This window comes from Kogia breviceps, chromosome 8, assembly GCF_026419965.1.
Source record: "Kogia breviceps isolate mKogBre1 chromosome 8, mKogBre1 haplotype 1, whole genome shotgun sequence".
Lineage (NCBI taxonomy): Eukaryota > Metazoa > Chordata > Mammalia > Artiodactyla > Physeteridae > Kogia > Kogia breviceps.
Window position 1 is genome coordinate 57,931,402 of NC_081317.1, and position 25,175 is coordinate 57,956,576.

The 25,175-nt window shown below is 36.4% G+C and overlaps 1 protein-coding gene and 1 pseudogene across 11 annotated transcripts in view; one reads left to right on the plus strand and one right to left on the minus strand.

Moving 5' to 3' along the window:
• Nucleotides 1–25,175, minus strand: part of CCDC171 (coiled-coil domain containing 171) — a 345,966-nt gene that overhangs the window by 214,684 nt on the left and 106,107 nt on the right. For all 11 annotated transcript variants that reach the window (XM_067041467.1, XM_067041472.1, XM_067041468.1 and 8 more), the window contains one exon: nt 1,035–1,137. In XM_067041467.1, coding sequence (XP_066897568.1) covers nt 1,035–1,137 — 103 coding nt within the window. The remainder of the gene's footprint in view (nt 1–1,034; nt 1,138–25,175) is intronic.
• LOC136794653 (RNA-binding protein 7 pseudogene) lies at nt 1,703–2,647 on the plus strand (annotated as a pseudogene).

Consider the following 25,175-nt stretch of genomic DNA (forward strand, 5'->3'; position numbering starts at 1 on the left):
TTTTTAAAAAGTTTAAATACAAACGAAGTTAAAAATAGATCACAGCAAATCACACTAAATTTCTAATGGTCCACCAACAGAAATCTGCAGATCTATAATGTGAAAATAGGCCTTGTTCATATCTTTCTGCTTTTTTGAGGACAACAAACTTTCCTTAACTTAAGTGTTTCCTAAAGAACTCATTTGCCAAACATCTGTTTGATTCTTTAGAAAAACAGAGTCTTCAGCTATTTTAAGGTGTAAGGAATTTAATTTTATATGCTTTTTTGAAATATATAACTGAGTTAGAAAGCAACTAAATAATTTGAGGCTGACAGTATGGCAAAAGAAAACAGGTAGAAAAGTGAAAGTATTTAAGTCAAAGCTACTATAGCATACACACAAACAAATTAAGAAAGTAGAAATCATGGAATGGATGGAACTCATTAGCCAACTAATGCTTTTGCTAGTTCCCAAAATATGCCTACCCAATATACAATCCTTATAGTTCTTTATCATATTAAGTAGGCTAATACTAAAACCGAAACATTTTACCTAAGCACATTTATCGAGAGAATATGTATATGGTAGTAAGAAATCAAGGAGAAAACCAGCCTAGAAAGCAATAGTGTAGAATATGCACTGTGTTACAGCCTGTGTCCTACATAACCTTTTGAATGCATGACCTTTAAGTTGCTGAAGGTTGCCTCAGAATTTGGCTCGGTTTGATGGAAACATCTGTTCCCCTTGCAGGTATACTGTAAGGACTTTTTTCTCAGTTGGATTCAGAACACAGCAAGTGAGCCCTTGTCTGTCCAATCATACAGACACCAACACTTGTAAATCAAGTTCTGGGAGGACAACAGCAGGTCCACAGTCCGTCACCCTTTCTTAGCCAGCTAGGCCAACTGACTGCTGTGAGAACTGCTCTTATCATGTCATCAAATCAAAACATGTTGAGATGAGGGACTATAAGAGGCATCTGCAGAATTCCCAAAATGCAGTGACTTTGGAACATTGACAGATGCATCTGTCATTTTATACCTTCAACTAACCTGATGTCCACTGGCCAGACACAGAAAAGCTGTCCAAGATTGATTCCAACTCTTTCACGTTATTTTCACATGTCTCTACGAGAAAAGCCTGGTGCTTCTTAGCCTTTTAATTAAGAAAAAAATTACACATAATAAGGTCATGCATTATAAGTGTTGCAGATTTTTTATATGAACACATATAGCAAAATTAAGTATAAACGAGCTAATAATTACTCCAAATCTATTATTAATAAACTTCTTTCTGTCGTAATCATACCTTTTACTTGGCTTAATGCAACACTGTGTAAGGTCCCAATAACAATTTACTGAGGTCTTAGTGCCTGGCACTGTTCTCAATATTTTAAGGCACTATTCTCAGTATTTTAACATAATAATTCTTTTTATCCTCACAACAAATCTATGAGGGAAGGGCTATCATTATCCCAATTTTACAGATAAGGAAACAGAGACAGAGAGAAATTAAGGAAAACTTTAAAAGATCACGCTTGCAGTCATGTAGCAAATTGCCAGATGGGGGTCAAAAGTGAATGCAGTATGACCAGTTAGAAGGAACTGCAGCAGTTTACTCAAGAGGTGATGGTAGCTTAGATTAAGGTCTTAGCAGAGCAAAAAGGGTATGGGGTGTATGCACTGAAGGATGTTGGGGTGGTGTATACTTAGAAGGTGGAATGGCCAACCTTGGTAACACTGCACTGAGTTAGATGACATTGACTGTATTGGATTGGATTGGACTGGATTAGATGAGATTGGAGAAGTGCTCAGATAAAATGAGGAGTCAAGACTGATCCCACTTTTTCGGGAGGGGGCGATGCTGAGAGGGGGGTGGTGGCAGCCGAAGCAGATCATACTCTCTTTGTGGGTAATCTTGAAACGAAAGTGACAGAAGAGCTGCTTTTCGAGGTTTTCCACCAGGCTGCGCCAGTAATAACAGTGAAAATTCCAAAAGATAAGGATGGTAAACCAAAGCAGTTTGCACTTGTGAATTTCAAACATGAAGTATCTGTTCCTTATGCCATAAATCTGCTTAATGGAATCAAATTTTTTGGAAGGCCCTTCAAAATTCAGTTTAGATCAGGAAGTAGCCATGCCTCACAGGAGGTCAGTTTGTCATACCCCCAGCATCATTCTGGAAGTTCAAGCCCTACTTCCACATCTCCTAGCAGGTATGAAAGGACAGTGGATAACATGACTCCATCAGCACCGATAATTCAAAGATCTTTTTCTTCTTCAGAAAATTTTCAGAGACAAGCAGTGATGAACAGTGTTTTGAGACAGATGTCATATGGTGGGAAATTTGGTTCTCCACATCTGGATCAACCAGGATTTTCCCCATCAGTTCAGTCACATAATCATACTTTTAACTAGTCTTCAACCTCCCAGTGGTGCCAAGATACACCATTATCACGGTGAAAAGTCAGAATTGTCATCCCTACATAGTGGATAGACATTATAGCCGTGAACAGCTTTACACTGATCACGGGTCCGACCATCATTACAGAGGAAACAGAGATGATTTCTTCTATGAAGAGAGAAATCATGACAGCTGGAGCCATGACTATGATAACAGAAGAGATGGTGGTTGAGATAGAAAATGGCGCTCATCTCGACACTAACAAGTGTTAAAAGGATGTTTTCATAGGGTCTTTATATGCCCTTTTTGTTAAGTTGTTTCTGGGAATGTTTTCTTTAAAAAACTCTATAGAGAAGCTTTACAAGTTGCCACATTTCTTTATAAAAATTTTTAAACCTAACCACAGTCCAATACAGAAATGAGAAGAATTGTGGTTCTAGTTTTATTACATTAACAACTTTTCACCTCAGGGTTTTAAGAAGGGGAAAGGGTTTTATGCAAAAGAAAGTGCCACAAATCCTAAGCATTTTAGACAATTGAGGAACAGATGTATTATATCAATTAGTTGTATTATGAAGCAAATATTTTAATTATCTGTTATCTTTTTGTATTGCTAGAAGTTTCTTGTTAGGAAATCAGATTTTTGGCGTATATAATGGAAAACATTCAAGTTGACAGCCTGAAATGCCTCAGTATTTTGTTAATAAATGAGGAAATGTAAATTCAGTGATGCATTTTACTAACATTTGAGAAAATCTTTTGGTCAAGTTTGGGGATAAATCATATTATTTAACTTCTTAGAGAACTTAAGTGTAAGTTCTGTGACATGATCTTGAGTTTTATCGTAAGTGAGCATACAGGTATACATCTACACTTGCTATTTCATTATAAAATTTTAGAATTTGCTCATTAAATCATGTTCGACTGAAGTCACTCAGGAAGCTAAATATCTCTAAATGTATTTTTTTACAGTAAAAATACAGTGTTAATGTAAATCTTTTTCTGGAAGAACAAAAATGTAAATGCATAGTCAGATAAAATGGTAAAGTGTTTTACAGAAAGTATTCTTTTTGGAAAAAAAGGGTTCACGAAACCTTTAAGTGCTGCCTCTATCACTCAAATTTCTAAAATTATGACATTTTCAAAGTGCCCAGGACAAGTGTACAAGGACACATTTTATTATTGAAACTGTACAGGTTGCTTTTTATTTTAGTTTGAACATTTGAAAGAATTTAGTGTAAAACATTTTGATTTAAAAATTTTTTAATCTTGTTTAACAAAACTTTTACGTATCAAGATGCCATTTCCCTTTCATTGTAGATCTTATTTATAAAAATTCATTCCTGGGCTTCCCTGGAGGCACAGTGGTTAAGAATCCGCCTGCCAGGACCTAGGAAAAAGAGTGGAGGCAAAAATCGAGAAAATGCAAGAAATGTTTAACAAAGACCTAGAAGAATTAAAGAACAAACAAACAGAGATGAACAATATAATAACTGAAATGAAAACTACACTAGAAGGAATCAATAGCAGAATAACTGAGGCAGAAGAACGGATAAGTGACCTGGAAGATGGAATGGTGGAATTCACTGCTGCATAACAGAATAAAGAAAAAAGAATGAAAATAAATGAAGACAGCCTGAGACCTCTGAGACAACATTAAATGCAACAACATTTGCATTACAGGCGTCCCAGAAGGAGAAGAGAGAGAGAAAGGACCAGAGAAAATATTTGAAGAGATTATAGCAAAAAACTTCCCTAACATGGGAAAGGAAATAGCCACCCAAGTCGAGGAAGCACAGAGAGTCCCATACAGGATAAACTCAAGCAGAAACATGCAGAGACACACAGTAATCAAATTAGCAAAAATTAAAGACAAAGAAAAATTATTGAAAGCCGCAAGGGAAAAATGAAAAATAACATACAAGGGAACTCCCATAAAGTTAACAGCTCATTTCTCGGCAGAAACTCCACAAGACAGAAGGGAGTGGCATGATATGCTTAAAGTGATGAAAGGCAATAACTTACAACAAAGATTACTCTACCTGGCAAGGATCTCATTCAGATTCAATGGAGAAATCAAAAGCTTTACAGACAAGCAAAAGCTAAGAGAATTCAGCACCACCAAACCAGCTCTACAACAAATGCTAAAGGAACTTCTCTCAGTGGGAAACACAAGAGAAGAAAAGGATCTACAAAAACAAACAAAAACTATTAAGAAAATGGTAATAGGAACATACATATCGATAATTACCTTAAACGTGAATGGATTAACTGCTCCAACCAAAAGACACAGGCTTGCTGAATGGACACAAAAACAAGACCCATATATATGCTATCTACAAGAGACCACTTCAGACCTAGGGACACATACAGATGGAAAGTGAGGGATGGAAAAAGATATTCCATGAAAATGGAAAACAAAGAAAGCTGGAGTAGCTATACTCATATCACATAAAATAGACTTTAAAATAAAGAATGTTACAAGAGACAAGGAAGGACACTACATAATGATCAAGGGATCAATCCAAGAAGAAGATATAACAATTGTAAATATATATGCACTCAACATAGGAGCACCTCAATACATAAGGCAACTGCTAACAGCTATAAAAGAAGAAATCAACAGTAACACAATAATAGTGGGGGACTTTAACACCTCACTTACACCAATGGAAAGATCATCCAAAATGAAAATAAATAAGGAAAGAGAAGCTTTAAATCACACAATAGACCAGATAGATTTAATTGATATTTATAGCACATTCCATCCAAAAGCAGCAGATTACACTTTCTTCTCAAGTGCACACAGAACATTCTCCAGGCTAGATCACATACTGGGTCACAAATCAAGCCTCAGTAAATTTAAGAAAATTGAAGTCATATCAAGCATCTTTTCTGACCACAACACTATGAGATTAGAAATGAATTACAGGGAAAAAAAAACATAAAAAATACAAACACATGGAGGCTAAACAGTACATTACTAAACAACCAAGAGATCACTGAAGAAATCAAAGAAAAAATCAAAAACTATCTAGAGACAAATGACAATGAAAACATGATGATCCAAAACCTATGGGATGCAGCAAAAGCAGTTCTAAGAGGGAAGTTTATAGCTATAAAAGCCTACCTCAAGAAACAAGAAAAATCTCAAGTAAACAATCTAATCTTACACCTAAAGGAAATAGAGAAAGAGGAACAACAACAAAAAAAAACCCAAAGTTAGCAGAAGGAAAGAAATCATAAAGATCAGAGCAGCAGAAATAAATGAAATACAAATGAAGAAAACAACAGCAAAGATCAATAAAACTAAAAGCTGGTTCTTTGAGAAGATAAAATTGATAAACCATTAGCCACTCATGAAGAAAAAGATGGAGAGGACTCAAATCAATAAAATTAGAAATGAAAAAGGAGAAGTTACAACAGACAGTGCAGAAATACAAAGCATCCTAAGAGACTACTACAAGCAACTCTATGCCAGTAAAATGGACAACCTGGAAGAAATGGACAAATTCTTAGAAAGGTATAACCTTCCAACACTGAACCAGGAAGAAACAGAAAATATGAACTGACCAATCACAAGTAATGAAATTGAAACTGTGATTTAAAGTCTTCCAACAAACAAAAGTCCAGGACCAGATGGCTTCACAGGTGAAATCTATCAAACATTTAGCGAAGAGCTAACACCCATCCTTCTCAAACTCTTCCAAACAATTGCAGAGGAAGGAACACTCCCAAACTCATTCTATGAGGCCACCATCACCCTGATACCAAAACCAGACAAAGACACTACAAAAAAAGAAAATTACAGACCAATATCACTGATGAATATAGATGCAAAAATCCTCAACAGAATACTAGCAAACAGAATCCAACAACACATTAAAAGGATCAGACACCATGATCAAGTGGGATTTATCCCTGTGATGCAAGGATTCTTCAATATATACAAATCAATCAATGTGATACACCATATTAACAAAATGAAGAATAGAAACCATATGATCAACTCAATAGATGAAGAAAAAGCTTTGGAAAAAATTCAACACCCATTTATGATAAAAATTCTCCAGAATGGAGGGAACCTACCTCAACATAATAAAGGCCATACACGACAAACCCATAGCAAACATCTTTCTCAATGGTGAAAAACTGAAAGCATTTCCTTTAAGATCAGGAATGAGACAAGGATGTCCACTCTCACCACTATTATTCAACATAGTTTTGCAAGTCCTAGCCATGGCAATCAGAGAAGAAAAAGAAATAAAAGGAATACAAATTGTGAAAGAAGTAAAACTGTCACTGTTTGCAGATGACATGATACTATACAGAGATTCCTTAAAACGCCACCAGAAAACTACTAGAGCTAATCAATGAATTTGGTAAAGTTGCAGGATACAAAATTCATGCACAGAAATCTCTTGCATTCCTCTACACTAATGATGAAAAATCTGAAAAAGAAATAATGGAAACACTCCCATTTACCATTGCAACAAAAAGAATAAAATACCTAGGAATAAACCTACCTAGGGAGACAAAAGACCTGTATGCAGAAAACTATATGACACTGATGAAAGAAATTAAAGATGATACCAACAGATGGAGAGATATACCATGTTCTTGGATTGGAAGAATCAATATTGTGAAAATGACTATACTACCCAAAGCAATATACAGATTCAATGCAATCTCTATCAAGTTACCAATGGCATTTTTTACAGAACTAGAACAAATCATCTTAAAATTTGTATGGAGACAGAAAAGACCCCAAAAAGCCAAAGCAGTCTTGAAGGAAAAAAACGGAGCTGGAGGAATCAGACTCCCTGACTTCAGACTATACTATAAAGCTACAGTCATCAAGAAAATATGGTACTGGCACAAAAACAGAAACATAGATCATTGGAACAAGATAGAAAGCCCAAAGATAAACCCATGCACCTATGGTCAACTAATCTATGACCAAGGAGGCAAAGATATACAATGGAGAAAAGACAGCCTCTTCAATAAGTGGTGCTAGGAAAACTGGACAGCTACATGTAAAAGAATGAAATTAGAACACTCCCTAACACCATACACAAAAATAAACTCAAAATGGATTAAAGAACTAAATGTAAGACCAGACACTATAAAACTCTTAGAGGAAAACATAGAAAGAACACTCTTTGACATAAACCACAACAAGATCTTTTTTGATCCACCTCCTAGAGTAATGGAAATAAAAACAAAAATAAACAAATGGGACCTAATGAAACTTCAAAGCTTTTGCACAGCAAAGGAAACCATAAACAAGACGAAAAGACAACCCTCAGAATGGGAGAAAATATTTGCCAACGAATCAATAGACAAAGGATTAGTATCCAAAATATATAAACAGCTCATGCAGCTCAATATTAAAGAAACAAACAACCCAATCCAAAAATGGGCAGAAGACCTAAATAGACATTTCTCCAAAGAAGACATACAGATGGCCAAGAAGCACATGAAAAGCTGCTCAACATCACGAATTATTAGAGAATTGCAATTCAAAATTACAATGATGTATCACCTCACATCAGTTAGAATGGCCATCATCAGAAAATCTACAAACAACAAATGCTGGAGAGGGTGTGGAGAAAAGGGAACCTTCTTACATTGTTGGTGGGAATGCAAATTGATACAGCCACTATGGAGAACAGTATGGAGGTTCCTAAAAAACTAAAAATAGAATTACCATGTGATCCAGCAATCCCACTACTGGGCATATACCCAGAGAAAACCATAATTCAAAAAGACACATGCACCCCAATAGTTCACTGCTGCACTATTTACAATAGCCAGGCCATGGAAGCAACCTAATGCCCATCGACAGATGAATGGATAAAGAAGTTGTGGTTTGACCCATCTCCTTGAGAAATGGAAATAAAAACAAAAATAAACAAATGGGATCTAATGAAACTTAAAAGCTTTTGCACAGCAAAGGATACCATAAACAAGACCAAAAGACAACCCTCAGAATGGGAGAAAATATTTGCAAATGAAGCAACTGACAAAGGATTAATATCCAAAATTTATAAGCAACTCATGCAGCTCAATAACAAAAAAACAAACAACCCAATCCAAAAATGGGCAGAAGAACTAAATAGACATTTCTCCAAAGAAGATATACAGATAGCCAACAAACACATGAAAGAATGCTCAACATCATTAATCATTAGAGAAATGCAAATCAAAACTACAATGAGATATCATCTCACACTGGCCAGATTGGCCATCATCAAAAACTCTAGAAACAATAAATGCTGGAGAGGGTGTGGAGAAAAGGGAACACTCTTGCACTGTTGGTGGGAATGTAAAATGATACAGCCACTATGGAGAACAGTATGGAGGTTCCTTAAAAAACTACAAATAGAACTACCATATGACCCAGCAATCCCACTACTGGGCATATACCCTGAGAAAACCATAATTCAAAAAGAATCATGTACCAAAATGTTTATTGCAGCTCTATTTACGATAGCCAGGACATGGAAGCAACCTAAGTGTCCATCAACAGATGAATGGATAAGGAAGATGTGGCACATATATACAATGGAATATTACTCAGCCATAAAAAGAAATGAAACTGAGTTATTTGTAATGAGGTGGATAGACCTGGAATCTGTCATACAGAGTGAAGTAAGTCAGAAGGATAAAAACAAATACCGTATGCTAACACATATATATGGAATCTAAAAAAAAAAAAAAAATGTCATGAAGAGATTAGTGGTAGGATGGGAATAAAACACAGACCTACTAGAGCATGGACTTGAGGATATGGGGAGGGGGAAGGGTAAGCTGTGACGATGTGAGAGAGTGGCAGGGACATATACACACTACCAAATGTAAATTAGATAGCTAGTGGGAAGCTGCAGCATAGCACAGGGAGTTCACCTCTGTGCTTTGTGACCACCTAGAGGGGTGGGATAGGGAGGGTGGGAGGAAGGGTGACCAAAGAGGGAAGAGTTATGGGAACATATGTATATGTATAACTGATTCACTTTGTTGTAAAGGAGAAACTAACACACTATTGTAAAACAGTTATACTCAAATAAAGATGTTAAAAAAAAAAAAAAAAGAAGTTGTGGTATATATATATACAATGGAATACTACTCAGCCATAAAAAGGAATAAAATTGAGTCATTTGTTGAGATATGGATGGATCTAGAGATTGTCATACAGAGTGAAGTAAGTCAGAAAGAGAAAAACAAATATCATACATTAACGCATTTATGTGGAACCTAGAAAAATGGTACAGATGAACTGGTGTGCAGGGCAGAAGTTGAGACACAGATGTAGAGAACAAACATATTGACACCAAGGGGGGAAAACTGCGGTGGGGTAGGGATGGTGGTGTGCTGAATGGGCCAATGGGATTGACATGTATATACTGATGTGTATAAAATTGATGACTAATAAGAACCTGCAGTATAAGAAAATAAACAAACAAAAAACAACTAATACTATACTTTCTTTGGGTTATTTGTATGGAAATATGTTAATATAAATGTTTCAGACTTTACATGAAATGTCTAAAAATCTTATATGTTCTGGTATAATGGTATAAGTCATAATTCTAGTTATTACTTTAAAATGTATATCTCAGAAATAACTAAATTTCCTTGTCAATTGCATTATTATGAACTTTCATCAAATCTTTAACCATGGTCATTTTTAAGTCTTTTGTCATTTACAGACAGTTCTCGGTGTACTCTGATGCTTTTGCAAAAATGTTCCTATAAAAGGGTTTCATCTTCAAGGAATTCATGGAAAAGACTGACAAGTACAGGTTTCTGGTAACTGACTATACTGCTGAACTTGAATGAATAAGGATTTTCAGAACTCTAATGGAAAACTGATGAATTCATAAAAGTGCTAACAAAAGATCAAAATGAGAAAAAAAATAATTACATGGGACTGAGTGAACTGATGAAGATGACTATAATTTTTGTGACTGTTTGAATAAAAAAAAAAATCCCACAAGGACTCAGAGGCAAAAAATATACAAATCAATTTTCACTGCAAAGTAAAGGACCTGTTACAGTGGAGGATTACTAGATTGAATGTCAATATTATGACATAGTATGAGTGTGTTTCATGTTTGGTAATTGCAATCACTGTTGCTTTTGTTGTGGCCACCCATTTATAATGCTTGGTGTCAGTTTATTTATTTCTTGTAAAAATAAAATACAGTGCGTGTGTGTGAAAAAAACAACAACAACAAAAAGAAACATTTATACAGAAAATCTGATGGAATCCACAAAAAGTTATAAGAATCATAAGTGAGTTTGGCAATGCTGTAGAATATAACATCAAAATTGAAATTCTATTTCTATATAGTAGAAGTGAATAAGAAACTAAATTTTTTAAATACCACATAATATTATAAGTAAATATGATATAGTTAGGAATAAATCTGACAAAAAAGGTGCAAGACCTGTATACTACAAACTTCAGAACATTGCTGAAATTTTAAAGGGCTTAAATAAATGGAGAGATATACCGTTTCAATGGTCAAATGACTCAATATTATTAAGATATCAATTCTTCCCAATATGATCTATAGATACAATACACTAAGGATACAAGAAGAAAAAAAAAAAGAATCCACCTGCCAATGCAGGGGACACGCGTTCGAGCCCTGGTCCGGGAAGGTCCCACATGCTGCAGAGCAACTAAGCCCATGCACCAAAACTACTGAGCCTGTGCTCTACAGCCCGCGAGCCACAACTACGGAGGCCCGTGTACCTAGAGCCTGTGCTCCGCAACAAGAGAAGCCACCACAATGAGAAGCCCGCGCACCGCAACGAAGAGTAGCCCCCACTCACTACAACTAGAGAAAGCCCGCGTGCAGCAACGAAGACCCAACGCAGCCAAAAATTAGTAAATAAAATAAATTTTTTAAAAAAGACTGATCCCAAGGTTTTGGACTAGAAGAATTGGGCGTATTTCAGTACTTCAGTGAGAACGATGGAAGTAGAAAAGGTCTTATTTTGGCTATTTCTGTTTGCTTATTTTCTTGTTTGCTTGTTTTTGGCAGGGAGTGTAAATCATAAATTCTGTTTTGATCATATCCCATTAAAATACCTTTATGAGACTCCCAGCACCAGTAGAATACCTGGCAAATAACAGACCCTAAATATATTTGAATTAACAAAGAACAAATAACGTAGAAAAATACAGGGGGCAGCTGGACATAATGGTATAAATCTCAGAAGAGAAGTCAGATATAGGCTTGGGAATCATCTAGGGATATGTGAAGCTTGTCTTGAGAGTGTTTGATGGGAAGAGAAAAGAGCCCTGGATAAAGACTAAGGAACTCCATAATTTAATACTTAGAAAAGATAAAGTCAGCAAAGAAGACTGGAAAAGGAAGAGGAAAAACAGAAGAGGATAATGTCATGAAAACCAAGATTAAGAAAACATTTCAACGTCACCTGTCCAATGTCCAATGTCACAGAATATTCAAGCAAAATGGAGACTAACAAGTGTTCAATGGACATGGAAGTCACTGGTGACCATGATGAAATCTGTTATAACCCAGACTAGAAGAGGTCAAAGGAGGAGTAAGCCTGTACTTTTTTGTCTTAATTTAGTGAGAGATAAGTAAATGGAAACGGGAAGTTTAGACAACACTTTTTTGGTAAGAAGAGAAGGGGAGATAAAGGGCAGTAGTTGGAAAGAAGAGTAGCAATGGAGAAGAGTTTTGGTTTTTTTAATAAGTGAGAAACTTGAGCATGTTTAAAAGCTGACAAGATAGAGGCACTAGTAAAGGAATGTTTATAGAAACAGAAGAAATGGATATAGATATTGCAGGACAAAATTCATCTGTAAAATATGCAAAACTAATAATTCTTTCTTTAGACATCAGTTCAATTATCACTTTTTTGGAAAAGCTATCTTTTACTCCGTGAGTATATCAATTCCCTCTATTAGAATCTTCTCAGCACTTATTAGAGTTGTAATTCCACATTTGAGTAGGTCTTTTATTAATGTCTATCTCATTGAATTCAATCTCGATAAAAATATGGTCTTTTATTTTTTGTCCTCATCAATGTACCCCCAGCACCTAGACAATACTGAGTAGATAAAATAAGAGTTAAATATCATATTAAACATGCTACCAACATGCCATCAACAAAAGATTGTTAAATCAATTAGGATTCATCCACAATGACTTTAAATAGAAAGAGGAAGCTCTTCTTCATATCCTAATATGGAAAGATCTCTAAGCTATATCTTGGAGTTAAAAACAAAAGAGGAGGTGGAAAAGGTATGTTCTACTATAAAATAAACGGTCCAACTGAAAGCCCTCTGAGTTGGGAAGTAAAACCAAACAAACAAAAACAAAACAAAACCAGACTTTAATTTTTCTGCATTAGCATATCATTAGGAACATGCTTTTTAATGTCGTCATATTAAACAAGTTAATATCAGGGGGAAAAAAGAGAACAGTATATTTAATATGCTACCATTTTACTATCTGTGTAAAATTCATGTGTGTGTGTATGTGTGCATATCTGTAAATGTAGAGAGAATCGCTACACAGAATCACAAGAAAGTAGTAACTAGGTTGGCCTCTGGGAAGAGAACCTTGGTGGCCAAAGGTTGGGAAGAAAGAAATTTTACTTTTCACTGTATAACCTTTTATCTTCGAAATGTTGTATTATGTGTACCTATTACATTCAAAATTCAATTAGATTTCTGAAAAACTGCAAATAAAACAAGCCAACAAACAAACAAAAAACACTTTCCCATGGCAAATAAGCATACATATTGTTAATATGTCAGGAAACACTATGAGGACCAATTGAGCAAAGAGGCCCAAATGAAGACTTCTGGATATTATCAAAGTACAGACTCACAGACCGACGTAAGATTCATATCCATAGAAACAGAAACACCAAATTTTAGTTATTAAAAAATTAAATAGGGCTTCCCTCGTGGCGCAGTGGTTGGGAGTCCGCCTGCCAATGCAGGGGACACGGGTTCGTGCCCTGGTCAGGGAAGATCCCACATGCCATGGAGCGGCTAGGCCCGTGAGCCATGGCTGCTGAGCCTAAGCATCCGGAGCCAGTGTTGTGCAACGGGGGAGGCCACAACAGTGGGAGGCCCGCATACCGCAAAAAATAAATAAATAAATAAAAACAACAACAACAACAAAAAATTAAATAAGTAAAAGAGTCAAAATGGAATATATTATTACCAATGGGTACCAATCAAAGTTTATCTGAAAAAACATAGTATGTATAAAGCACCAATTATGTATATGTGATAATACATTGTAAAGTTATTTTTAATCATTACTTTTAATTATTAAACATTTAAGTATTCTATTAAATTCTTTGAGTTTATCTATATTATCCTTGTAATAAAAAATCAAGCAATTGAGAAAAAGAGAAGGTAACTCAATCCTCATAGGTACGTTTTATTCAGTTTGCTTTATAATTATAGAAATCTTAGTATATAAATTTATATATAATAAAACTATATTTTATATAATAAAAATTTTATTTATATAAATATATATTATATACAATTTTAAATTCAAATAGGATCATAGTATATAACTTATTTTTTCATTCATAGTATGTCTCTAACACCCTTCCACATCACATTTTCTCAGCTGCATAGCACTCCATTGTTTAGATGAATTAACTTATCCATTGTAAATGAATTTAACCAGTCCCCTACTGCTAAGATTTACAGGTTATTTGCATTTTTTCTACTAGTGACAATACTACAATATACATCCTTACATGTGTACTTCTATATCTTTGTATGCACATTCAAGTATATCTACTCAATAAACTCCTAGAAATAAATTTGATGGGTAAAAGGGTATGTACAGCTATTTTTAGGCAAGGGTTATCAAATTGCTCTCTAAAGAGTCCACCTTGTGTAAACTACCATGAACAGCAGAAGTGCCTATTTTCCCATACCTTTCCAATGGTAAGCATTATCAACTTATTTTACTGTGCATTTCTTTAATTTTAAAAAAGATTAACCATTTTTTCATATGCTTATGAGCCACCTGTATTTCTTTTTCTGTGAACTGCCTTTTCATGTGCCCATTTCTATATTACATTGTCCACATTTTCCACAGTGATTTATTACAGTCCTTTGCAAATTATGGAAACAATCACTTTGTCATACATGTTGCAAATCATTATTGCCAATTTGTCATTTGCCTTCTGACTACATTCTTAGAAAAAAAATTTTTTTAGGTAATCAAATTTATCAATAATTTGCTTTGGGACTTCTAGATTTTGTGTCGTACTTTCCTTGCTCCAAGATTATAAAACACTTAAATTCCCTTTTTCTTCTGGTGCTTTTTTTTTTTTTTATTGGAGTAAAATTGCTTTACAATGTTGTTTCTGCTGTACAATGAAGTAAATCAGCTATATGTACACCTATATCCCCTCCCTCTTTATCTTTCTCTTTTATGATTCTGATCAATCTAGAATTTGTTTGATATAAGCAATATGGCCGGGACTTAGTTATACTGTTTCCTCTTATGTATAGCCAGTTATTTAAAAACTATGAGATACTCTATCTTTATACATTGATTTGGCATAATGTATGACATTGTGATTTATAATAAGGAATATATATTTGATCTTCACCCATGGTTCCTGGCACATAGCTCCTAAAACCCTTGTAATTTCCCATATAAGAGCCATAAAGGCATCTTTTGTTATACTATTTAGTTTTGCTCCCAGTTCCCAAAATAGCTTCAGAGTGATAAAGATGAAATGGGTGTCAAAATTCCTTTCAACCACATCTGAGTTTTATGTTAATGAGTTGATTTTTGGAAAGATCCTAGATAACCTAAGGATGGGGGCTGGTTGCCAGGGGAACCAACCATGTGATTAGAATGTTGGTTAGTTCCGCCCCCGGCAACCTCCTGGGAGAAGAGAGAAGCTAGTGGTTGAATCAATCACCAATGGCTGGCTTCACTGGTGGTGCAGTGGTTAAGAATCCAACTGCCAAGGCAGGGGACATGGGTTCGATGCCTGGTCCAGAAAGATCCCACATGCCGCGGAGCAACTAAGCCCGTGAGCCACAACTGCTGAGCCTGCGTGCCACAACTATTGAAGCCCACATGCCTAGAGCCCATGCTCTGCAACAAGAGAATCCACAGCAACGAGAAGCCCGTGCACCAACACAAAGAGCAGCCCTCGCTTGCCGCAGCTAGAGGAAGCCCGTGCACGGCAAAGAAGACCCAATGCAGCCAAAAATAAATAAATAAATAAAATCACCAATGACCAGTGATTTAACCAATCATGTCTACATAATGAAGCCTCCATGAAAACGCAGAAGAATGGAGTTCCAGGAGCTTCTGGGTTGGGAAACACCTGAAGATGCTGGTAGGATGGCACACCCAGAGAGCATGGAAGCTCAGAGACTCTTCCCACATACCTTGCCCTATGCCGTTCCTGAGTTATACTTTTATAAAAACAAACAAACCTGCAATCTAGTAAATAAACTGTTTTCCTATGTGTGTGAGCCACTTTAGCAAATTAATGGAACCTGAGAAGGAAGTTGTGGAAATCTCCGATTTATAGCTGGGTGGTCAGAAACACTTGCAACTGGCCTCTGAGGGGGTGGGAGTGGGGGGCGGGAGCAGTCTTATGGAACTGAATTCTTAACTTGTGGGATCTGACACTATCTCCAGGTACATAATGTCAGAATTGAGTTCAATTGTAGGACACGTAGCTGGTGTGGCAGAATTGCTTGGTGCGGGGAAATCTACACACACTTGGTGACTGCCAGTGTTCTGTGTAAGCAACGTTGCACATAGAGAGAGGAGACACATGAGTATGTTTTTCCTCAGAGCTGAAGTTTTTTCCTTTATGCATGCAACTTCATCACATATTAAATTCCCATACATATTCATAGCTATTTTTGAACTCTCTGTTTCATTGATTTCTCTATTTTGTCAGTATCAATTCTTAATTATGGTAACTTTATTTTTTATTTTTACTGATATAATTGACATAACATACAATTCACCCAATTAAAGTGTACAATTCAATGTTTTTAGTATATTCACAGTATTGTGCCATCATAACCACAGTCTAAATTTAGAATACTGTTGTCCCCACTAAAATATATGCCATATGCATTGACTGCCACTCTCCATTCTCCCATTTCCACACCCAGCCCCTGAGCAACCACCATTCTTATTTCTGTTTCTATAGATTTGCCTCTTCTGGACACTTCATATAAATGCAATCATAAAATACAGCCCTTTATGACTGATTTTTTCACAAAGAATAATATTTCCAAGGTTCATCTGTGTTATAGTATATATAAGTATTTTGTTTATTTTCATTGCTAAATAATATTACATCATAGGGATAAGTCACATTTTATTTATCCATTCATCAGTTGAAAAACATTTGGGTTGTTTCCACTTTTTGGTTATTATGAATAATGCTGCTATGAACATCCATGTACAGGTTTTTATGTGGATGTATGTTTTCATTTCTCCTGGGTATATACCTAGGAGTGAAACTACTGAGTCTTATGGGCACTCTAGGTTTAACTTTTTAAAAACCTGCCAAATGTTTTCCCAAAGCGACTTCCATTTTTTACCTTCCCACCAGCAAGGATTCCAACTTCTCCACATGTTCACCAAAAGTTGCTACTGTCCATTTAATTATAATCATGCTAATGAGTGTGAAGAGGCATCTCATTGTGGTTTTGATTTGCATATCCCTGATTAATGATTTTGAACATCTTTTAACATGCTTATTGGCCATTCGTATATATTCTTTGAAGAAATGTCCACTTAAACTTTTAGCATATTTTTAATTGTTATTTCTCTATTATTAAGATGTGAGAGGCATTTATACATTCTGAATACAAGTTCTTTATCAATCACTTGATTTGCAAAAATTTTCTAGCACTTTGTGATTGTGTTTTCACTTTCTTTACAGTATCCTTTGAAGTACAGAAGTTTTTAATTTTGGTGAAGTCCATTGTATCTAATTTTTTGTCACTTGTGCTTTTGCTGTGGCTCCTAAAGAATCATTGCCTAAGAGTTTTGTAGTTTCAGCTATTCTATTTGGGCCTACAAACCATTTAACTTTCGTGTAGGGGTTCAAATTCACTCTCTAGCTTGTGGATACCCAGTTCTTTCAGCACCATTTGCTGAAAAATATTACTCTTTTAATATAATTAACTTGAATTAACTTGGCACCCTTTTCAAAACAATTAAACATAATTGTAGGGGTTTATTTCGGTACTCTCAATTCTTTTCCATTGATCTATATGTCGACATTATGCCAGTACCACACTGTCTTGATTACTATAGCCTTGTAGTAAGCTTTAAAATTGGGAAATGTTACTCCTCCAACTTTACTCTTCTTTTGTAAGATTATTTTGGCTATTCTGTCTCCTGCATTTCCATATGAATTTTACAATCAGCTTGTCAGTGTCTCCAAAAAGCCAGCTGGGATTGTGATAGAGATTGCACTGAATCTATACATCAGTTTGAGGAGTACTAATATCTTAACAAGTAATATTAGTTCTTATGATCCATGAACATATAATGTCTTTCCATTCACTTAGGTCTTGTTTAAGTTTTTTAAGTGATGATTTCTAGTTTTCAGCATACAATTCTTGTATTTCTTTTGTTGTTACTCTTAAATACTTTATTCCTTTTGACACTATCATAAATGAAATTGCTTCCTTTATTTCATATTTGTATTGTTCATTGCTGGTATATAGAAATACAATTGATTTTGGTATTGATCTTGCATTGTACCCTGCAACCCTGCTAAACTTATTTATTATTTCTAATAGTTGTGTGTGTGTGAATTCCTTATAATTTTCTAATATACAAGATTACATGATCTGCAAATAGATAGTTTACTTCTTCCTTTCCAAAATTAATGCATTTTATTTCTTTTTCTTGCCTTATTGCTCCGGCTGGAACCACCAGTACAATGTTGACTAAACATGGTGAGAGTATACATCCTTGTCTTGTTCCTGATCTTGGAAAGAAAGCAGTCTTTCACCATTAACTTTGATGTTGACTCTAGGTTTTTCATAGATGCTCTTTCCCAGGTTGAGAAAGATCCTTTCTTCTAGTTTGTTGAGCATCTTTATCATGAAAAATGTTGAATTTTATCAAATTTTTTCTCTGTCTATTGAGATGATCATTTGGTTTCTGTCATTCTATTAATAAAGTCTATTAACTAGTTGATTTTCAGATGTTACAGCAGTCTCACATTATGGGATAAATCCCACTTGTTCATAGTGTAAAATCTTTTTTATAAATTGCTGGATTTGGTTTGCTAGCACATTGTTGAGGATTTTGGCATCTACACTCAAAAGGGATACTGGTATGAGTTTTCTTTTCTTGCTATGTCTTTGGTTTGTTATCAGGGTAATAAAACTAACTTCATATAATGAGAGGGGAAGTGTTGCCGCCTCTTCTCTTTTTGGAAAGAATCTGTGAAGAATTGATGTTAATTCTTCTTAAACATTTAGTAGAATTCACCAGTGAAGTCTTCTGGGCCTGGACTTTCCTTTAAGAAAAGTTTCTTGATTACTAAGTCAATCTCTTTATTTGTTATAGGTCTATCCAGATTTTCTATTTCTTCTTTACCAGTTTTGGTAGTCTGTGTCTTTCTAGAAATCTGTCCATTTCATCTAAATTATCTAATTTGTTGGCATATAGTTGTTCACAGTATTCTCTTATAATTCTTTTATTCCTGTACAGTCAATAGTTGTGTCCCCTTTTTCATTCATGGTTTTAATAATTTGAGTCTCCTCTCTTTTTCCCTTGGTCAGTCTAACTAAATGTTAATCAATTTAGTTATCTTTCCAAAGAATCAACTTTTGGTTTCATTGATTTCCTCTATTATTCCATATTATTATTTCTTTTGTTTCTGCTTTAGTCTCTATTGTTTCTTTTCTTCCACTTGTTTTGGGTTTAGTTTGCTCTTCTTTTTCTAGTTTCTTAAGGTGACACGTTAGGTTATTAATTTGAGGATTTTCTTTAATACAAGTGACTCCAGCTATAAATTTTCCTCTTAAGCACTGTGTTAGCTGCATCCTATAAGATTTGATATGTTGTTTCAGTTTTCACTCATCTTATTTCAAATAAGGTCAGTCCCCTTAAACAGAGCTGCAGAGCTCTTTCCCTTTACAGCCAGTCAGCCTATCCCCCTGGGCAGAACTCCTGTGCCACTGCATCGGAGTTGGGAGTGAGGACCCACTTTTCCAAAACAACAATCCTGCTCTCTAAGTGACCAAGTGCAACCCGTGGTATTCTGGGGCAAGGGAAGTTGGCCCCAATATTCTTGGCCTGCCATGCCTGGGGTAGCACTACTACATTCCAAGTGAAAGCTGGGTAGAGGAAGAGAGATCTGGTCCTCTCAGCCCTGCTTGCCTGGAATAGAGTTGCTACAACACAGGGGTCTGACAGATGAGAAATTCCAGCAGTGTACCTCTCCTACAATGAAAGCATAGCCCCAGCCTTGGAGCTAGAGTGAGAGAAAGGGATCATCCTCTTGGCTGCAAAAGCCCAGGGTAGAGGTTCTGTAACAAGGAGCAGGGGGTAGAAAAGGGGTTATGGAACCAGCCATCACTCAAATGCCACACTCTTGTTGTTCTTACTGAAATTTACTAGATTTTCTTTTTTTCAATAGCTTGAGATACAATTTACATAATTCATCTATTTAAAGTACACAATTCAAAGGTTTTTAGTACATTCATAGAGTTGCTCAACCATCACCACAATCAATTTTAGAACAATTTCATCACCCCAAAAAGAGATCCCATTCCCATTAGCAGTCATGCCCCATTTTCTCCCAATCCATTCAGCCCTAGGCAACCCTAATCTACTTTCTATCTGTACAGAGAGCCTACTATAGACATTTCATATAAATTGAATTACAGATTATATGTCTGGCTTTTGTGTCTGGTTTCTTTCACCTAGCTTAATGTTTTCAAGGTTTATCCATTTTGAACCACTGATCAGTACTTTATTTCTTTTTATTCCTGAATAATATTCCATGTTATGTTTTTACCAACTTTTGTTCATCCATTCATCAGCTGATAGATATTTGGGTTGTTTCCATTTTTTTGCTGTTATCAAAAATGCTGCTAGGGCTTCCCTGGTGGCGCAGTGGTTGAGAATCCGCCTGCGGATGCAGGGGACACAGGTTCATGCCCCGGTCCGGGAAGATCCCACATGCTGTGGAGCGGCTGGGCCCGTGAACCTGTGAACCATGGCCGCTGAGCCTGCGTGTTGGGAGCCTGTGCTCCGCAATGGGAGAGGCCACAACAGTGAGAGGCCCACGTACCACAAAAAAAAAAAAAAAAAAGTGCTGCTATGAATATGTAGATGTATATTTTCATTTCTATTGGGTATATACCTAGGAGTACAATTACTAAGTCATATGGTAACTTCAATTTTAACAGTTTGAGGAACTTCAAACTATTTTCCAAAGTGGAGGCATCATTTTACATTCCCAGCATAAGTGTATGAGGATTCCAATTCTTTCACATCCTTGCCAATAATTGCTATTACATGTCCTTTTTATTACAGTCATCTTAGTGTATGTGATACAATATGTCATTATGGTTTTGATTTGCATTTTCCTGATGACTAGTGATACTGAGCAGCTTTTTATGTGTTTACTGGCCATTTATATATTTTCTATGGAGAAGTCTCTTTTCAGATCTTTTATCCAGTTTTCGATTAGGTTGTCTTTCTATTGTTGAGCTATAAGAGTTCTTTCAGTTAAAACTCCTTTATCAGATATATGAGCTGCAAATATTTTCTCTCGTTCTGTAAGTTGTCTTTTTACTTTTCTGATGGTGTTCTTTGAGGAACCAAGGTTTTAAATTTTGATGATTAGTAGATTTTCCTGAATGAAAGTTTCTCCTTTGCCCTTAGGACAATTTTCAGAGCTTTATATGGTTGTTTTTTTGTTGTTGTTGTTTTAATTTTTCACCAATTAAATTTTTTTCTGTTAGGTTCACCAAGCTCCTTACTCCATCATTTCAGAAGTTCTTCCCTACAATATATTTTAATGTCCTAAATGTTTAGTATCCTAGGACTTCTTATTCAGCATTTTCCTAATATTATCATAGAAGTATATTTCCAAAGGAAATCCAGCATCATATTCACAAATTACATGCATATACACATACTCTATTATTTCAATACATATATTATCTTTAATGCTCACTGAAAATCCTGCACAGTAGATATTATTAGTACCATTTTACAAAGAGCAAACAGATTCAGAAGGATAATATCACTAAAGGTCACACAACTATTATGAGATGGAGTTGTGATTAAAACCCAGATCAATCTGTTGCCAAAATATGTTTTTCTATTATGAAATGCCAACTGAGCCTAAGTCCCCATCAATCTCAAGGAATAGAAATTTACATAAGTATAAATGTAGAATTCCAGAAAAATTGCATACTTGGAGTCAGCTTAATATAAAGGTTCAATTAAATTCTTAGTTCAACAATAATTCTTCTCTTTCAAGTATAGAGTTCAATCCTGACTAAACAATGAGCTAAATATGTGAAATAAGTCAGACAGAAAAAGACAAATACCATATAATCTCACGTGTGGAATCTAAAAAACAAAACAAATAAACAAAACAAAATGAAAACAGACTCATAGATACAGAGAACAAATGGTGGTTGCCAGAGGGGAGATGGGGGAATGGGTGAAGTAGGTGAAGGGAATCAAGAGGTACAAACCTCCAGTTACAGAATAAATAAGTCACAGGGATATATTATACACCATAAGGCATATCATCAATTATACCATAACAACTTTGTATGGGGACAGATGGTTACTAGATGACTTACCATGGTGATCACTTCATAATGTATTTAAATGTTGAATCACTATGTTGTATAACCTAACATATTGTACATCAGCTATATTTCAATTTTAAGAAGATGAACTAAAATTTCAATACCATTACAATTTAAAACCAAATTTAATGTCAAATTAGACAGAAAACACTGATTAGTGTAAAATTTTTAAACAATAAAGAAAAGATTTGATGAATGACAGGCTTAAAAAGAGTTAATTAACTATGCCTTAAAGTTGCTATTCTATTTATAATTAGTAGTATTATACTCTTCTACAGAGATATCTGGGTCATAGTCTCATAATACAGCCAATACAAATTTTACTTACATCTAATACGTTTATGAACCAGGTTATGACTGGAAAAACTGTCCTTTTCATTGTTTTTTACTGAAGTAGAGTTGACTTACAAAATTGTGTGAGTTTCAAGTGTACAGCAAAGTGTCATTTTCTTGTTACAGTTGACAATTTTTTTCCTAATAAATTGTTTTTGTTTTATAAATGAAGCTTCCATTCTTCATTCATATAGAGAAAACATTGGGGACTTTTTTTTTTTTTTTTTAGGATTATCATCAGAGCCTTTGTTAGGCACAGTGTCAGGGACTGAGTTAGGGAGAATTTCAGGGCCTGAGTTAGGTGTAGTCAGGGCCTTAGTTAGGCTAGAGACTCCAGGACCCTCCCTGAGTTCTAAAGGGCAGATTCGAACAGTTGCTAATCATGGAAAGGAGGGAATGCAGAGATCAAAGAGGAACCGAATAGAATGAACAGTGCAGCCTTGGGGCAAGATCCTGGTTTTGCCTCAAGGGATACAGTTAAGAGCATCTTTGGGCTCTTTAGCAACCTAAAACCCCCACAAAATAGAAGATTTTAGTCTTCATTCCAGAGAAGCTCCTCAAGAGACCATCTGAGGTCAGGTTATAGTTAGTTAAGGCCCTGTACACACACTAATCCTTAGGATCACCTGTGTCCTTAAACCATTGCTGTAAAACTCCTCACCAGATCCTCCTGCATTGGGACACACGGTTTTTGAGGGTAGGAGTTTTCTGTGTCCCCCTTTGGCTGCCAAAGGAGTAAAGCTATTCTTTTCTACTTCCTGCAAACCTCTCTCTCTGAGATTCAATTTGGCACTGGTGCACAGAGGTCGAGTTTTCGACATCAAATTTAGTACCCAATGTGGGGCTGACTTGGGGATCCCCCTGTGGGTCCCCTGACTTGATCGGCCACTGAGATTTTCTCCACACTAGCCTCTTTCGAGAGAGTGTAGGGTTGGAGAATTCCTTTAGAGGCCAAACCACCTGGGACCCTTGCCTGGAAAGGCCAAGCCCCAGTCATCCCAGCAGTTAGAACTCTAGGGCAGGAGTAGATGGTGGAAGAGGGACCACCCTAGCAGCTGCCGAGGCCGTCTTTGCCTTGAGGACGTTCCTCTCTTCCTCCTGCCTGGACTGCCTCGAATGTCCTACTCCAAGGGATTATTTTGGGGAACCAGAAAAATAGCATTTGGGATGTTGCAGCACCTCAGCCAACATGTGGTAACTCCCCTGGCATGCAGTCTGAGGTCCTTTTAGCCCTGTACATTTGGGGGAACCTTGGTTCCCATTTGGGTGACTTTTCATTCCAGGAAATCTCATTTGGAAGGTGAACCACTTGGACAGAGGTCACAGGCTAAGTTGAGACTTGGAAGCTGATTTGAGTCTTGTGCTGTTTGGTTGTTGGTTTCTCTTTGGTTTGAGGCTTCCGTTGGTGTTTAGGATTTTGTTTTGTTCTTAGTCCGTGTGTGACTGTTCTATGGTTCAAACATAAGAAGTGCTTCTTCTTCAGTTCCATCTGATAGCCAATGAACAAAATCCTGGCAGACTGGTCAACCTATAGTTGTAAACCTGAGAAGACCAGAGTTGAGAAGACACAGGCTGCAAGAGCTGCACTCCACGAATTTTCACAGTAGCCAAGACACCAAAGCAACCAAAATGTCCATCAACAGATGAATGGATAAGAAGAGCTGGTCCATGCACACAGTGGAATATTAGCTATGGAAAACAATGAAACACTGTTCTTTGAGCCACCACAGATGAGCCTGAGAAGACCAGATTCAAGAAGACACAGGTTGCAAGAGCTGCACTCCACGAACTTTCACAGTAGCCAAGACATCGAAGCAACCAAAATGTCCATCAACAGATGAATGGATAAGAAGAGCTGGTCCATGTACACAGTGGAATATTAGCCATGGAAAACAATGAAACACTGTTCTTTGAGCCACCACAGATGAGCCTCTGCCCGGGGAGAAATTCCAGAGGCAGGTATGGGTGACACATCCTCTTCTTTAGAAGGTGGCAGCCCGGCAACTCCTGCACAGGGGTGTTCCGTATCCAAGGCAGAGCCTGACCACAAGAGCCCCGTGGGCTGCTTGGGTAGCTGCACAGGTGAGCTCCATATTCTGGGACTTGGGACTATTTTTAAGTGTGGATTGCACTTATATTTAAATTTTGGGGCTTCCCTGGTGGCGCAGTGGTTGAGAGTCTGCCTGCCGATGCAGGGGACACGGGTTCGTGCCCCGGTCCAGAAGGATCCCACGTGCCGTGGAGCGGCTGGGCCCGTGAGCCATGGCCGCTGAGCCTGCGCGTCTGGAGCCTGTGCTCCGCAACGGGAGAGGCCACAGCAGTGAGAGGCCCGCGTACCGCCAAAAAAAAAAAAAAAAATTGCATAAATTTTGTTCTCAAAGCTGTCAGTTCTCTTACTAGCCTTTGCTAGTATGCAAGAAATTCTAGAATAAAAACAGAACCTACCAACTAAATAAACAAAACTGCTGGGTCAAAAACAAGTGCAAAGCAAGATAAAATACTAAGTTTCTAATTTTTGATTAACATGCTTTATTGTGTGACATAAAGAGTAAGTTTAGGTTAAATGTTAAAATGCTGA